Genomic DNA, 14,505 nt, shown 5'->3' with positions numbered 1-14,505 from the left:
TACCTCGCACCTCGGGGAGGGGCATATTGATTTTATGGTGGTTGAAATGACAGTACCAACACGTGCAGCAATCACATAGATATGTAACTTATCACGTCGCACGTTATGAAAATGCCAAAAATCGCCGCAAAATTGGTCACACGCTTAGTCGTTGGACATGCCAGCGCTGTCCCATAATTACTGGCCAGGCTTAATGACCAATCTGAAGCCATATGAAACGATTTACTCCGTCAAATATTGAAAAAAAAGGTCAGTTTTCATTTTCCTATCAACTTTGGAAAAGTGGTTATATTGACAATCCATAGATTTTTATTTGCCCCACCCCTTCTCCATAAAATCAAGGAAAACGCCGGCTTGTAAAATAGTTTCGCGACCTTGTTTGCCTTATAACCATTCGTTCTTCCACTTAAGCGTTGAAGAAAGAACTACTCTGCATCTGGGGGGAAATCTCCATGTGGCCATTTTTTGACTGATTATGATTGTCTAATGACAATACCTGTCTACGCAGCGTTAGAGACCCATTAATTGTAGAACTGCTTATTACATAAATGTGCACCTTGTATAGGAATATGCACATTCAATGTCATCGCTAATATCGACATATTGACACTATCCCCCTTGACCCGCGTACAGGCGGAGGCGCTAGTCTTCTCTATAAACGTATCTCCCCCAAGTCATTCACCAAACGCCTGATCTCTTCTATTGAACAAATAATAAACGTATTCAAGACATTTAATACCTCTATTGTTGTATTAATTAGGATATTAATGACCATTTGATAAGTCAATGACGAATGGAAACGGGGCGGTTTTGACACGAGAATGCTATCAGCACCCCACCCGCTGAGGAGACCAGTGACCTTGTTCAAGATCAGTCCCCTGATTCCACAAGCTCAAAGGCCGTTCAAAATTTTTAATTCAAAAGTTCGATCGAATCAGAGGACGCTGTCCTCTTGTGACATTGCTTCTTATTGCAAATCATTAATATATTAATTAGAATATGTTGGGAAAAACACTGCATGTCAACGGTTTCGTTGATGTAACAGACAGGGGAAATTTATTTAATCCTGGATTCGAACATTAAAACCCATGAAATGGCTCTACCAACTGAGCTATCAGGCCAATACAAACTCTCGTTACACTACCCCCACCCCGTGGTGTCTTATATACGATGCAGAGTCCCTTGATTAATACCGGTCGCGGTAGCTCAGTGGTAGAGCGTTCGTAACCGGAAGGTCGTGAGTTCGAGCCCCGCCACTGGTTACTCGTTCTCCAAGCGCTCGTTTTCCGCTACACTCAACAATTTTTCAGTTATCTGGTGGCACCCAGTTTTTTATTGGTGGAAGAGAGAACCCAGATAAAATGTACCTGGGAAGAGATCACCGACCTTCCGAAAGTAAACTGGGAAACTTTCTCACTTACCGGCGCGAGCAGGATTCGAACCCTCGCCGGCCAGAGGTGAGAGGCCGTGTGATTTTGAGCGCGATGCTCTAACCACTCGGCCACGGAGTGAGAATTGACGTCTGAATGAGTGAAAAATTCTCAATGGGAAATAAAACCATCAACCAACCCACTGTCTAATTGTATCCGAGAAAGCAACACAAGAAAACGAATTCATACATGATGCATTCCCCGTCTCCGCAAAATACAAGATACTAAAACATCAACCGATCGCAGTAACCTTGTGGTTAGCGCTGAACGTTTAACATGGATAGTAACTGTTCCTTCCCCAAGCTAGAGAAAGTTACGGATTTTTCAGATATGACCTTGAAAATGCAGGTCCCGTGTCGCGGCAGGCATTGACACGGTAAAGAACTACTGCGGCGGCCGTAATGGTCAAGCACGAGATCAATATTTGTGGCACTTCACCTAAAGCTGGTGACGTTAGATATTCTGTAATAGGATGTGGAAAAACAGATAAACACAATACCCTGACCTCTTCCGATGTTTAAGTGTTTGTATGTAAAACCACAAATCTTATCTCCAAAGAGAGAAAATTTCCTTATTTCCGACAGTCGGACATACATTGACGTTCAACCATATTAATACAAATATACACGTTTTTGTCATTTGTACACGTGTCTCAGCGATTAATTAGGGATTAGTTAATCATTATAGCCAGAGCTTTGGAGATTAATCCGAATTTTCTTTTGCTCTTGATGACACCCTGTCCATGTATTGTGTGTGCAATAAGTCGGCCATATACGTAGGATTAACGGGAATTAACGATGGTCCCGTTTATCCGGATAGGGAAATCTTTTTTAAGTCCACAAACTGCAATTCTACTATATGTAGATTTTTATAAATCTCCACTTAGCCCAGTCATGTCAAGCATGCTTTTCTTGATAAAGTTTACACTGGTCCGTCTCTTCCTATGAAATCACATGCAACGATTTTGAAATACATCACATAGGTTTCAATGATAACAAGATACTTCACTTCAATTTTCAAATATTTTATTATTGCCTTTTATTTCACACAGAACATAGTTCCCGTGCTAAGATTTGGTCGAACAATGTAATAAGTACAAGTCTGTATCGTTCACATGCACAAAATCACTTCCAACATTTACAAACATTGCTTTCTACTACAAAGCATTTAATCCTTCCTTCTTTTTATACTATCTTTGTACATTACACCTTGTAAATTGCGACCAATGAAACGAAAGAGACCATAACCCATCGTACACATAGTCTTATCCTCTGACATTGCAGCGTTACGGGGATTAAAAATTATATTCTATCACATTTGTTTTGCGAGGATAAAACACAATGCACGTTAGTTTTCTTTTGGTCGCCATTTTTACTCATCATATGCATATTGCATTGTAACTAAATATACAGTACCCGCAATTGTATGTGTGCAAACTCCATTCATAATCATCCTCTTTTAAAACTTTCATACGACTAACATTTCATCATTGGTATTCAGAAAAAATATCACAGATAAAAATGAAATTCTTTAAACTTGAAAGACACAGATTAAAAAAAAAATTACTTTCATTACTTTTACTAAGGTAAAAAAAAAAAAAAAAAAAAAAAAAAAAAAAAAAACAAATGCCTTCACGCTCCGTGCTTGTTTGAGACGTTTCATTGTTTCCAGTTCCGTACAATAGTGTTGACTGGAAAATCACAGAGAGGCAGAGCGAGGCGTCAGATACAGAATATATTACTTAAAAGATACACAAGAATACATTCTACTAACTCTTAGTCCAAGAAAAAGTTATTAAATATTTATGGATTTGTCACATTAACACACACCTCGGTAAGCTCGAAAAAGGTTTTTGTGTACACCTACAACTTGACAAAAACATGTAACTATATATATATATATATATATATGCTCACCCTTACAACTATACACATGTGTCACGTGATTTCTCAAAACGAGGCTGAGGTCACATGGCCACATATAGTGAGGTTATGGCCTTGCAAGTTATGAGTGATGTAAATTTCATCACATTTTCTATCGAAATATAATCACTTCTTTGTCCAGTGAAGAAATGGCACGGTTACCATTCCTTTGGAAGGCAATATACAACTATCTGAGACAAACTTCTTACAACTTAATAAATTAATTGAAAAATATCAAAAATGCATCTCATTTTCAACTTTGTTGAAAAATATATATAATTTTGAACACATCATTCATGGTTTTCATGGTAATGAGAATTTGCTTGGTCAAATAAAAAAAAAGATGGAAATGTTTAAAGTTATTTTGGTCCCTTTAAGACAATCCAGACAAAATCTTGGACGTGAAACTTTGATCTTTGAACACAAATTCAACAATTTTTAAACTTGTTCTGTCAAAAATAGTTCATTGTTTTTTGTATCAAATATATATAAATATATATTTTGTATAAAATTTATACATGCAGAGTGATACTGCTGTATAAAACATAGCACTATATTTTTTTTGTTCCAACAAACATTGCATAACATACACATGACTGGACAAGGTTTTGCGACATAATTGTGATAAAATGAATTCATGATTGCCATGTTGTGATGAGAATTTAAAAATCCATGCAGAATACAGGAGGAATTTTTGTATCATAAGCACCATTATATGAATGCATTTTTTGTGATGCAGGTGGATATCTTATTTGAGAGTTAAAAATATATCATGATTGAAGGCTTTTTCTTCTTAAAAAAAAACATCAAATGTAGAAAATGAAACTTGAAAATGAAAGTAAACTAGTAAATGGAACAATGATAAAGTGAAAAAAAAAATATATGTACAAGGTAAAATCAGGCACAGAAAGTTGTGAAACATTTGAAAACAGACAACAAGTTACACAAAGTAACAAAAACCAGAGAAACATACATCAGACACAGTATACACCAGAGGAAAATAATAAAAATTATATATATCACATATTTTTTCTTAAATTATGAACACATGGACTCTGGTGTCTACTTCTGGCACAGTCTATCAGAAATATTCTTAAGGCAGTGATATCTGCTGAAGGCCCACCTAACCATGTCACATGACCTTAGGTCATAAGGTCACTTCAAAATGATTGCTAAAATACTTTTGAAATATAGGTCCAGTATGGCATAGGATGCAGATCACAAATACAATAATAAACCCTCAGTAAATGCAACTAAAAAATTTCATTGGCAGCTCTAGGAATTTTTCATTTTTTACTCTTGACTGGTTGCAAGGGCAGTCACATTAAGAAATTAACTATAAAAGTAAATGTAGTTTTAACAAAAGCATGCAGAGTATAATTCATAACAACACTAACTAAATATCATAACTTTATGCTATTTTTCTTTCTTTTTTTTTGTAGAATAAATAATTATTCTATTTTATTTTTTTTAAAAAATAACTTTATAAAATTATCATCAACTTATTCATGCAAGAGAAAGAAACTAAAAATTTTAACCTATGCTATTTTAACACTAGCAAACATCTTTTTTTGATCGTTTTTCTTTTTCTTAAAAGTAATTTCAAATTATGAATGTCCTTAGCAACCAATACCATCTTACCACCCCATCCTGACAATGATGGCAGAGGCCACAACACAACAAAAATACTAGGCACTCCTCCAACTAGCATCAGGATGGGGCGGGGCTGAACAAATGGGGCTGGAGGGGGGTTGGGGGTTTAGAAGACAATATCTTGAACGTCTGTGGGTGTGGTGGGCTGTCCCTCATGTTGAACACGGTGGGTCGAGTGAATCTCCACTTTGGGTGGCGCTGAATCTGACAACTGTGCCATATGTGACAAATTTGAAGACAGAGTCTGTTCAATCTGGTCTTGACACGATTTTAAACAATCCTGCAAAACAAAAAGGGGAAAGAAAATTTAGAGAGGCATTGTTTCAGGGTTTTATCACACAATATTCATCTACATCTTGAAATGAAACAAGCAACAGGGAAAACACTTCACCCCACGATCAGTGAACAATGACAGAAGGGGGGGAAATAGTTACAAGATGGAGCCTGTGTTCCCACACTATTGCCAGAGCCAAGCCAGGTCACTTTTACAGCTAATAGGTTTATTGTGACATTGAACTCTGAAGCCTTAGAACCTTATCAAATTGTCATTAACCTTCTGGCTGTGTAAAGTTTACTTAATCACCAGCCCTGGCTGTTTATCACCCACACCAGCCACTGGGGTGCTAATTGGACAACAAAGAAAACCCCCCATTTTCTTTTGACTTTATCACTCCTAAGTAAGTGATAACAAAAACATTGTCACAGAGAAAGTCACAAAATTTCTTCTTTCTATTTTTTTAACATCCAAGCTGACATACTAAGAATCCTTTAGACTTTACAACACCACAAAGGGACAAAAGATAGTCTGTCTGAAAAAAATATATACATCAGACATTGAAAACCCAAGCAGACACCTACCACATCAATATTGAGGATCTGATGGAGATTCTGTAATAGTTTTGTGTTGTCTGTTTTTAGGAGTCCGTGGGCAGCGGCTCCTACACTCCCAGCTGCTATCATAGAAGGGGGGTAGTTAATGAACTTGCAGTCTGCAAAAAAAAAGTTTAATTACTGGTGAGTCAAATTGCTGCATGTGCAATGACACCGTGTAAGCAAATCATGAGGTGTTCTTATAACCCGGCAAACAGCACAAAGAAAATTAAAAGACTTTAAATTCCATTTCATATGAGTTGTATATTTCCCACCATATACAAATAGCATCCGCAGGTTAGGTAAATAAACTCTGATAAGTAATCCCTTCTCCCATTTGTTGTCCCATCTACGTCTAAAACCTCTTTTCACACTTAAATTCTCAATTTCCCACCAAAAAAAAGTTTTTGCTATTGTTGTGGCCAAGGAAAAGATATTTAAGCATTTCTATCCAAAATTTCTCAAAAGAATTTAAATGGAGACTTGAGGTAGATAATGGCCATTTTTAAAGGTGAGTTTGACATCATAGGTCATTTTTGATTAGGTGGCACTTGACCTGGGATCCTACTAAATACCCCCTAATCTCTCTCTTCCTGTCAACTCGCATCATCTGTACTTTTGCAACTGGAAGCTATCAGTTTTGTTTAATCCCCAAATCTTACTTACATACATGTAGAAAAAATACATAAATGTTCTTCCTTTAGATTGGCCGCTAGGTCTCCTTTAGAAATAATGTATCTAGGCTACAGACAGAAGCAGCAGGTTTGAAAATATTTTTTTCTTTCATTGTATTTTCTTTTTTTCAATATTCTTCAATCAATGTGGTTAAAGAAAGTAATCATTCTTTGATTAATTTCCTACTTCCAAAAGAAAGAAGTCAACTTAAAAAATAAAAAGTAGTATTTGTTGGGAGTTTAATTTCATCATTTTCTTTCATCTCTCGCCTGCATAAAACACCTGCTTCGGTAATTTTCAGATTTTAATTTGTCTTTGTTTGCATCTGATCACCCACAGCTAGTCAACTGAAGGAATGTTTTGTGGTTATAAGGACGCTATTTTCTACAATTTGACAGATGCCGGGAAAAAATTTGTAAACAGCTGAGCTGTGTGGTGGCATTCAAACCAAGAGTGGGACAATGCCATCACAGGGGGCGAACCCAAGCATCACCTGTTTGCAAATGACGACAGAAGCCACGCGACTTCTAATGATCAGGACAAGCTATGACCTCAGAAAAGCAAATAACCCTTCACCTGCTTTTTTTTTTCTATAAAATTCGATATTACAAAAAAACCGGAACATAAATCAAACACTCCTTTTTAAACAGTGTCAATGAACCCATTTTAAAAGAAAATATGAAATCAGAAGTTTTAATTTCTTCCTCGTCTTTTATGAAATTGAACAAATGCCATTAAATGCAGCTTCTGAGTTTAAACACCAGTTTTACACTAAACAAGGTCTACCCATGGGAGAGTGATTAAATTCAGCTTCTGAGTTTAAACACCAGTTTTACACTAAGCAATGTCTACCCACGGGAGAGGACTCTGACTACTTTGTCTGCTGTCCTTTAACTCAATCTGTTGATCAATAACTTTACTTAATTTTAAGACTAATAGGATTCTAGTTCAATTCTAAATCTGATTGTTCCAATCAGAGTTCACAGTGTTTCTTACAATAAACCAAGACACATGCCACACACACAAATCTACAAGCTAAGGGGTTTTCTTCTTCTTTTTTAATCCTTGAGTGGGAAAAGAAGATTTCCAATGTGAGTCATGTCCCAGTCTGGACTCAATGTTTGGTGATATACTTAACATAATTCTAAGAGTAAACTGTACAAGAATTTCTAGGGCATTGTCCCCCAGATGCAAGAGGAAGTAGCTGCCATTGCTGAGTAAGTTTGTATACATCCTTGGCTGCTGGCCCTTACAAGCTGAGGTTCTCAATCAGTTCATGGTGGGAAAGTGCTGTGTTTACAACTCGGGCAGTGAATGAATACCATGACCTGCACACAACACCAGATCTCTACCTACAGCACGCACCCTTGCCAAAAAAAAAAAAAAAAAAACTCCCACACTTCTGAAAAGCATTCCAAACACTTCCCAACATCGCACACATGACCATTTCATCTCTTGCACTCGCAAAAAAAAAAAAACTTCACTGATAAATTTTGCATTAGAACTGTAGATTAGGAGTGTGGATGGTTCTGGGATCTTACCTGTTGAACACAAGGCTATGAACGTCTGGGAGTGCTTTTTAATCACATTGCATCGCTCTGGATCCGGACATATCCGAGACAAAATTTGTTCTAAAAAGTCATGAGGTGTCACTGCTGATAAATCCCACTTTAATTTACTTAGAACTAGCAATTCCGTTTCCTGGAAGATTAAAAAAGAAGAGAATGTTAATTTTCATAATTAAAAAGTCATGTTAATGAAAAAGCATGCGAGCATAAATGAGGCAAGCATGAGGAGTTCAAAAGACATTTATAACTTTTTTTTTCTGTGTCATCTACGCATTTCATCTCTTGTTATGAGACATCAAGAAAACAATGATGAATAAACAGGTTGTATTATCACACAGTGATCAAGAAAAAATTTGTGGTATGAAGGAAAAAACCACTCAATATACCTGAATGCTTTAACACTGTCATATATAGGTACAACACTTGATATATATCTCCAGGCACTTTTGCCTACTAGATCACAGGTAGAATTTGCTACCACAGACAAAATTCCAAGTTTTATTTTTATTCTAAATTTTTATTAGGGGTAGACTGATTATAAATACAGACTGGTATAGTATTAGAAATAGCCCCATCATTATGGAACGAGGAGAGCATGGCCTTTATCACTTTAACATCATTACAAAAATGATTCTCTGCCCCTATTCCTGTGTCATTTTAAAGTTTAATGACCCACTGATGTTTAATCAAACCAACAGCAGATTATATAAATCTATTGATAATATCCCAGCTTGTCCATGTATACTCTTCATTGTGAAACCCAGCATGTGGTCAGGTATACAGACAAGTTTTCCCAGTGTGTCTAGAGCCCATATACACAGGTGAGACAGGTATACAACTCTCCCTGCCCCCAGGGGTAGACTTTTCACACCTTTGAAACTCACCGTCAATTCTTCCAATGAAATCGATCTGTCTGTGTATATGACGAGTTTCTCTGCAGTTAAAGGGTTGGTTTCTTTTAATTTGGATGCCAAAAACATGCACACAGCCCCCAATAGCTGGAGCCTGGTTCTAGGAATGTCTACCACTGAGAGGAATCGGTCCATGTAATTCATTGCCAAAGGAAATACCTCCTCTTCGCACTGTTGTTCTTCACAGACCTGAAAATTAAACATATGATTCAATTATTTTCATTCAAAGTATTTTTCGTGGGAAAAAATTAAAAAAAATATCAAAAAAATTCACTGATAAATGTTTGTAATAAAATGCCAGTTGGTCATGAAAGCACTAGATGACAATCAAAAATAGATTTTTCCACAATTTATATTTTATTTTTAATTATTAAAGTATTAACTTGGTTGAGAAGTCATATATTTACATAGACAGCAAGTGCGCAGAATCAAAAACCATTCACCACTGCTGGCGGCCGACACAGATCAGACTATATGCGGATGCAGAAAACTTCTAATAAAAATTCATTTTCCGCCCTAACTTGAATTTTGGTTCAGAAACACTTCATATACAGTTCAAAATTGGTGCCAAATGTCTTTTCGTTGCTTATCTATCGAAAATAAACTCTCAGTAAACGCTTTTGTGGCAAAAATGTGCATTTTCTGTTATGAAAAACATTAAAGTAAAGAAAATTTGTAAAAAATTTATTTCAAAATAAAAATTAATTATTTTAAATATATAACCTTTCTCAATATCTATTCTATAAGGCTTATCAAAAATATTCAGGTTTCATCGATCGGAAACACAGCTTTAAACACTTTTTCTGATGGTACCCTATTTTCTTCAAAAAAAAAAATCTGGCCGCCATGTTTGATATATCCGCTCGCGCCAATGCAGAATATACGTGGTGAAGAAAAATTGATTGAAAATCAACTGTTGACACGAAATAAACATTTCCAACATAAAATAATAGGGAATTTAGTAAACTTTTATTACACGACATTGTAAATATCATTTATGAATGAAATAAATATGCATTTTAATTTCATTTGCAGAATGTAAACGCCATGCCCTCATCGGCTCGCCTCGTGAAGGTGACCGACATTCCTTAACATTCTCACATTGATAATTAGCATGCAATCCAAATTAATGAATTAAAAAAATTACCTCAAGCATCCATTGAGCGACCATTTTCCTCATATAAGGTTTAATGTCAGTCTGAACACAAGAAAAATAGGTGGGTGATGGCATGTACCGGTCCTCAGTATGCAGAAGATTCTGCAAAACTCGGTAGTCTTTTAGAAGCACGGGATCCTCATATGCTCTTCTTTGAGATTCCGTTTCACAGCACATTAAATTCATGTTGGGTATTTTAAAAACGTCCAACTGAAAGACAGTCTATTTAAATGGTCAGTTAAGCATTTACACGTATAAATAAAACGCAACACAAAATTCAGATTCCACAAAAGTCCAGTATATATTTTCGTTCACAGCGGTTTCAGTTTGTTGTCCGAGGGTTTGGATGTGGTTTGTCTAGCCGGTGTATGTATATAACCGTGTAGCTCCAATGAGAGCTCAAACGGCTAACAATCCATTCGAACCGATAGCTAAAATATATACACCCCCGATTCGCTGAGAAACCTTGCTCTGAATGACAACTAACTATCGGTCCAACACTCCGATAGAACGCATGCGCATGCGTGACGGTGTGGAGAATTTGTATCTGATATTGATATATTGACTAATATTCAAAGAAAAATGTTGCATTTTAATGATAAATTTTGCTCAATGACTTATTTGATAATTATAGAATTGTGTACATATTTTCCACGTTTGTTAAATTAGTGGTTATACATTAAAAAAATCCACCCAAACTAAACACATAACTTCAACCCCTTGATTGTATTAATGAATATTCATAATCTGTGACGGAGCCGGCTTTACCGACACTTTGAACAAAGCTTTTTTAGCTAAATTCTGTTTTTCCTTTTCTTCTTATATATATATATTATTTTAGTCCAACGTTGTGTATCGAAGATGGGAATGTTTATTACTATTCGGATTTATTTCATGCAAATGTAAATACACGAGAATCGGACATTTTGTTTGAAGAACAGGTTTATTATAAGAATGTGACATACCACACCACATGCATAATATTGTTGGGAAATGTCAAGAAAAATGATTTTATTAAATGTTGATAATGTATATTTATCGTTGCCGAGCTTATTTTCTATTTATAGAATATATAGGACATCCGAATTTATATCAAGATCTGCAGACATTTTTTGAACACATGACAAAGTATGAATGAACGAAGGGGGTATGTAGTACTCCCTCTTATGAATGAGGGGAACATTTGGAAACAACTGATAACCGATTGGCTGGCAGCGTGTCGAAGCTCCGCCCACGCGACAATGAATATAAGTAGTGCTAGGAGTCGCGTGCAAGGGTAAATTACCATGAGGTGTTTTATATTGTTTTCAATGAATTACGAAGCGAAGCGAAAAATTGTACCCAGGATAGAAATGGACAACTGTGATTGTTTTAGATATAGATTTTCATAGAATAAAAATCAATTCATAAATGAAGCTAAAAAAATAATTATAAAATAAAATAAAAATCATAGCCTAATTGAAGGACACTAGTTCTGCTTAATCAATTGTTATACTGCTGATGAATAATTAGAGAAGTACAATATTTCAATGTGTTTTGATTTAAATATTTCCTGTATTGGTATGTATATTAAACTGTATATCACCTGTATAATACCACTGTGCACTGGAGGATCGGAAAGTAAACCCGATAATACACAGAGGGATTTTAACCCCCCCCCTCTCTCTCTCTCTCTCTCTCTCTCTCTCTCTCTCTCCGACGAAACCTCTTTAGTGAGGATGTCCTCACACACAATTTTTTAGGAGGAAATACATATGTTACTGTAAATGCAATGATTAAATAAATAGATTAAAAAAACAAAACATTAATAAAATAAAAGAATACTATCTTAGGTAGTTCTATGGACCCTTATAAAAGTTTATCCAATACTTTTTCGAATTGTGAAAAAAAATGTTTTCGGGAGAGAATATCATTGGGACAACAGGGTCCCCCACACCGCTTGTCTCCATCCATTAAATGTCTTAGATCGAAACCTTTCACATTTTGTGGGTTAAGTTTATGGGAACGTAAGTGTAAGGACATTTTTCTTTTCTTCGTAATTTCTTTCTGTCCTCACAGCGCAGGTGAAATGGTGAAGAGTTTTCCTCACATTACATGCATGCTCTTTCTCTCTCTCTCTCGCTCTCTGTCTCTCTGGCTGTATGTCTCTGTCTGTTTGTCTGTCTGTCTCTGTCTGTCTGTCTGTCTGTCTGTCTGTCTGTCTCTCTCTCTCTCTCTCTCTCTCTCTCTCTCTCTCTCTCTCTCTCTCTCTCTCTCTCTCAATTTCAATTGGTAAATATTTGGAGAAAAGCGTCAGGAAAGGATTATAGCGTTCTGGAAAATACTCAAAAATAAAAACTGGACTTGAATATTTCAGAATACACATTTTTTTCTCTTAGTATAAAGACTGTCGAACTCTGATTTCTTTAGAAGTAAACTGTGATCAAAGTTCGATAACAAAATCCAAGGCAACCAAACATATCAATACGAGTTGTCTTCCTTGGCAATACGACGTGTTCAGGCATGTTACAACAAGTCAATGCATGTCTCACTTACTAAAAGACAGCAGCAGTACCCACAGTCACCAAAAGACAGCAGCAGTACCCACAGTCACCAAAACTGTACCGGAAATAGAGACGTACCGGAAATAGGGACTGTCTGGATCAGAGCTTGCATGGAGTCAAGTCTATCCAATGCCATTTTTCGTCTAAAGGTACGTAACTCATGGAATCCTTGTTTTCCATGCGTAGTGATTTACACTGCACAAGCCTTAAAAAAAAACTTAATTATGACATCAATCATACCACATGTGTACAGTCTTACCGCAAATTACACAGATGTGATCGCAGGCCAACAGACCATTTGGAAATCTTGCCATATTTGACCAGAGCAAGGAATCAAACAAGGAGTTCCACTTCGATCAATTTTGTGTATCGCGTCAATTTCTATGTTTGGTATACATGTACCAAAATCAATCATAAATCGCAAACCAATAGCGTTCACATAGTGACAGCACACTCACGTGTGTAACAGACTACATTAGATACCGTCGTCACATCATAGGAGTAGTTACATTTCCAATGTTTTTGGCTTTGATATCTTTACCAATTTGTAATGATAGCCATTTCCTAATGAATGCGCTGTAGTTGCGTGAACACTTTGTAAACCACGATAAATACAGAACATGTAAACCACGATAAATACAGGACATGTAAACCACGATAAATACAGGACATGTAAACCATGATAAATATAGGACATGTAAACCACGATAAATACAGGACATGTAAACCACGATAAATATAGGACATGTAAACCACGATAAATATAGGACATGTAAACCACGATAAATACAGGACATGTAAACCACGATAAATACAGGACATGTAAACCACGATAAATACAGCACATGTAAACTATGATAAATACAGCACATGTAAACTATGATAAATACAGCACATGTAAACCACGATAAATACAGCACATGTAAACCACGATAAATACAGCACATGTAAACTATGATAAATACAGCACATGTAAACCACGATAAATACAGCACATGTAAACCACGATAAATACAGCACATGTAAACCACGATAAATACAGCACATGTAAACCACGATAAATACAGGACATGTAAACCATGATAAATACAGCACATGTAAACTATGATAAATACAACACATGTAAACCATGATAAATACAGGACATGTAAACCATGATAAATACAGGACATGTAAACCACGATAAATATAGGACATGTAAACCACGATAAATACAGGACATGTAAACCATGATAAATACAGGACATGTAAACCATGATAAATACAGCACATGTAAACCACGATAAATACAGCACATGTAAACCATGATAAATACAGGACATGTATTTTCAACAGCTGGACATTCCAATGGAAATGAAACAAGAATGTAAATATAAGAAAATGAATTTCATGTTTGAAAATTTATACATGAGACTGCTAACGCATCACTCCCGCGCACTTGGGGCGTGAAGCGTTTGCAGTTCATAACCTCATGTATACATATTCAGAAATGAAATTCATTTTCTGAAATATACACCGATAGCAAAAAAAAAAAAAAAAAAAAAAAAACCCAGCAAATTTCTAAGAATATTTTTACATTTTGATGGAGAAAAGAAGCAATGTCTTTCCATTACTTAGTTTCAAATTAAACCCCGAAGCTCGCACATTGTATCTTGCTCAGGCCAACTGGTGCCCGTCCCCGTTTCGTTTTGAAGAAATAGGTGGATCAGTGGAAGATTTAGAGGGGACGCTCCATTTTATTTTTTTATCACCACAAATTTACAAATTATGAAAACCT

The 14,505-nt window shown here is 36.0% G+C and overlaps 1 protein-coding gene across 1 annotated transcript; it reads right to left on the bottom strand.

The window, feature by feature from the left end:
- Positions 1 to 2,438: 2,438 nt before the first annotated feature.
- On the bottom strand, positions 2,439 to 11,325 carry LOC125674892 (G1/S-specific cyclin-D2-like). The gene is made up of 5 exons (XM_048912251.2): positions 10,177 to 11,325; positions 9,003 to 9,218; positions 8,092 to 8,251; positions 5,864 to 5,994; positions 2,439 to 5,285 (listed from the first exon to the last, which is right to left on the bottom strand). Exons 1-5 carry the CDS (start codon positions 10,369 to 10,371, stop codon positions 5,112 to 5,114), a joined length of 876 nt encoding a protein of 291 aa, XP_048768208.1. The 5' UTR covers positions 10,372 to 11,325; the 3' UTR covers positions 2,439 to 5,111.
- Between the last annotated feature and the right edge of the window lie 3,180 nt (positions 11,326 to 14,505).

Source organism: Ostrea edulis, chromosome 3 (genome assembly GCF_947568905.1).
Source record: "Ostrea edulis chromosome 3, xbOstEdul1.1, whole genome shotgun sequence".
NCBI lineage: Eukaryota > Metazoa > Mollusca > Bivalvia > Ostreida > Ostreidae > Ostrea > Ostrea edulis.
The sequence above is the reverse complement of the archived record's forward strand: the minus strand, read 5'-3'. Positions and strand labels throughout refer to the sequence as shown.

What these genes read in the sequence shown, in the direction of transcription:
- LOC125674892 (XM_048912251.2), bottom strand. Translation starts at nt 10,371, where the DNA reads ATGAATTTAATGTGCTGTGAAACGGAATCTCAAAGAAGAGCATATGAG. An exon ending in TCGCTCAATGGATGCTTGAG is followed by an intron (nt 9,219 to 10,176) that starts GTAATTTTTTTA and finishes TTTAATTTTCAG; the next exon opens with GTCTGTGAAGAACAACAGTG. An exon ending in CATAGCCTTGTGTTCAACAG is followed by an intron (nt 5,995 to 8,091) that starts GTAAGATCCCAG and finishes TTTTTTTTGCAG; the next exon opens with ACTGCAAGTTCATTAACTAC.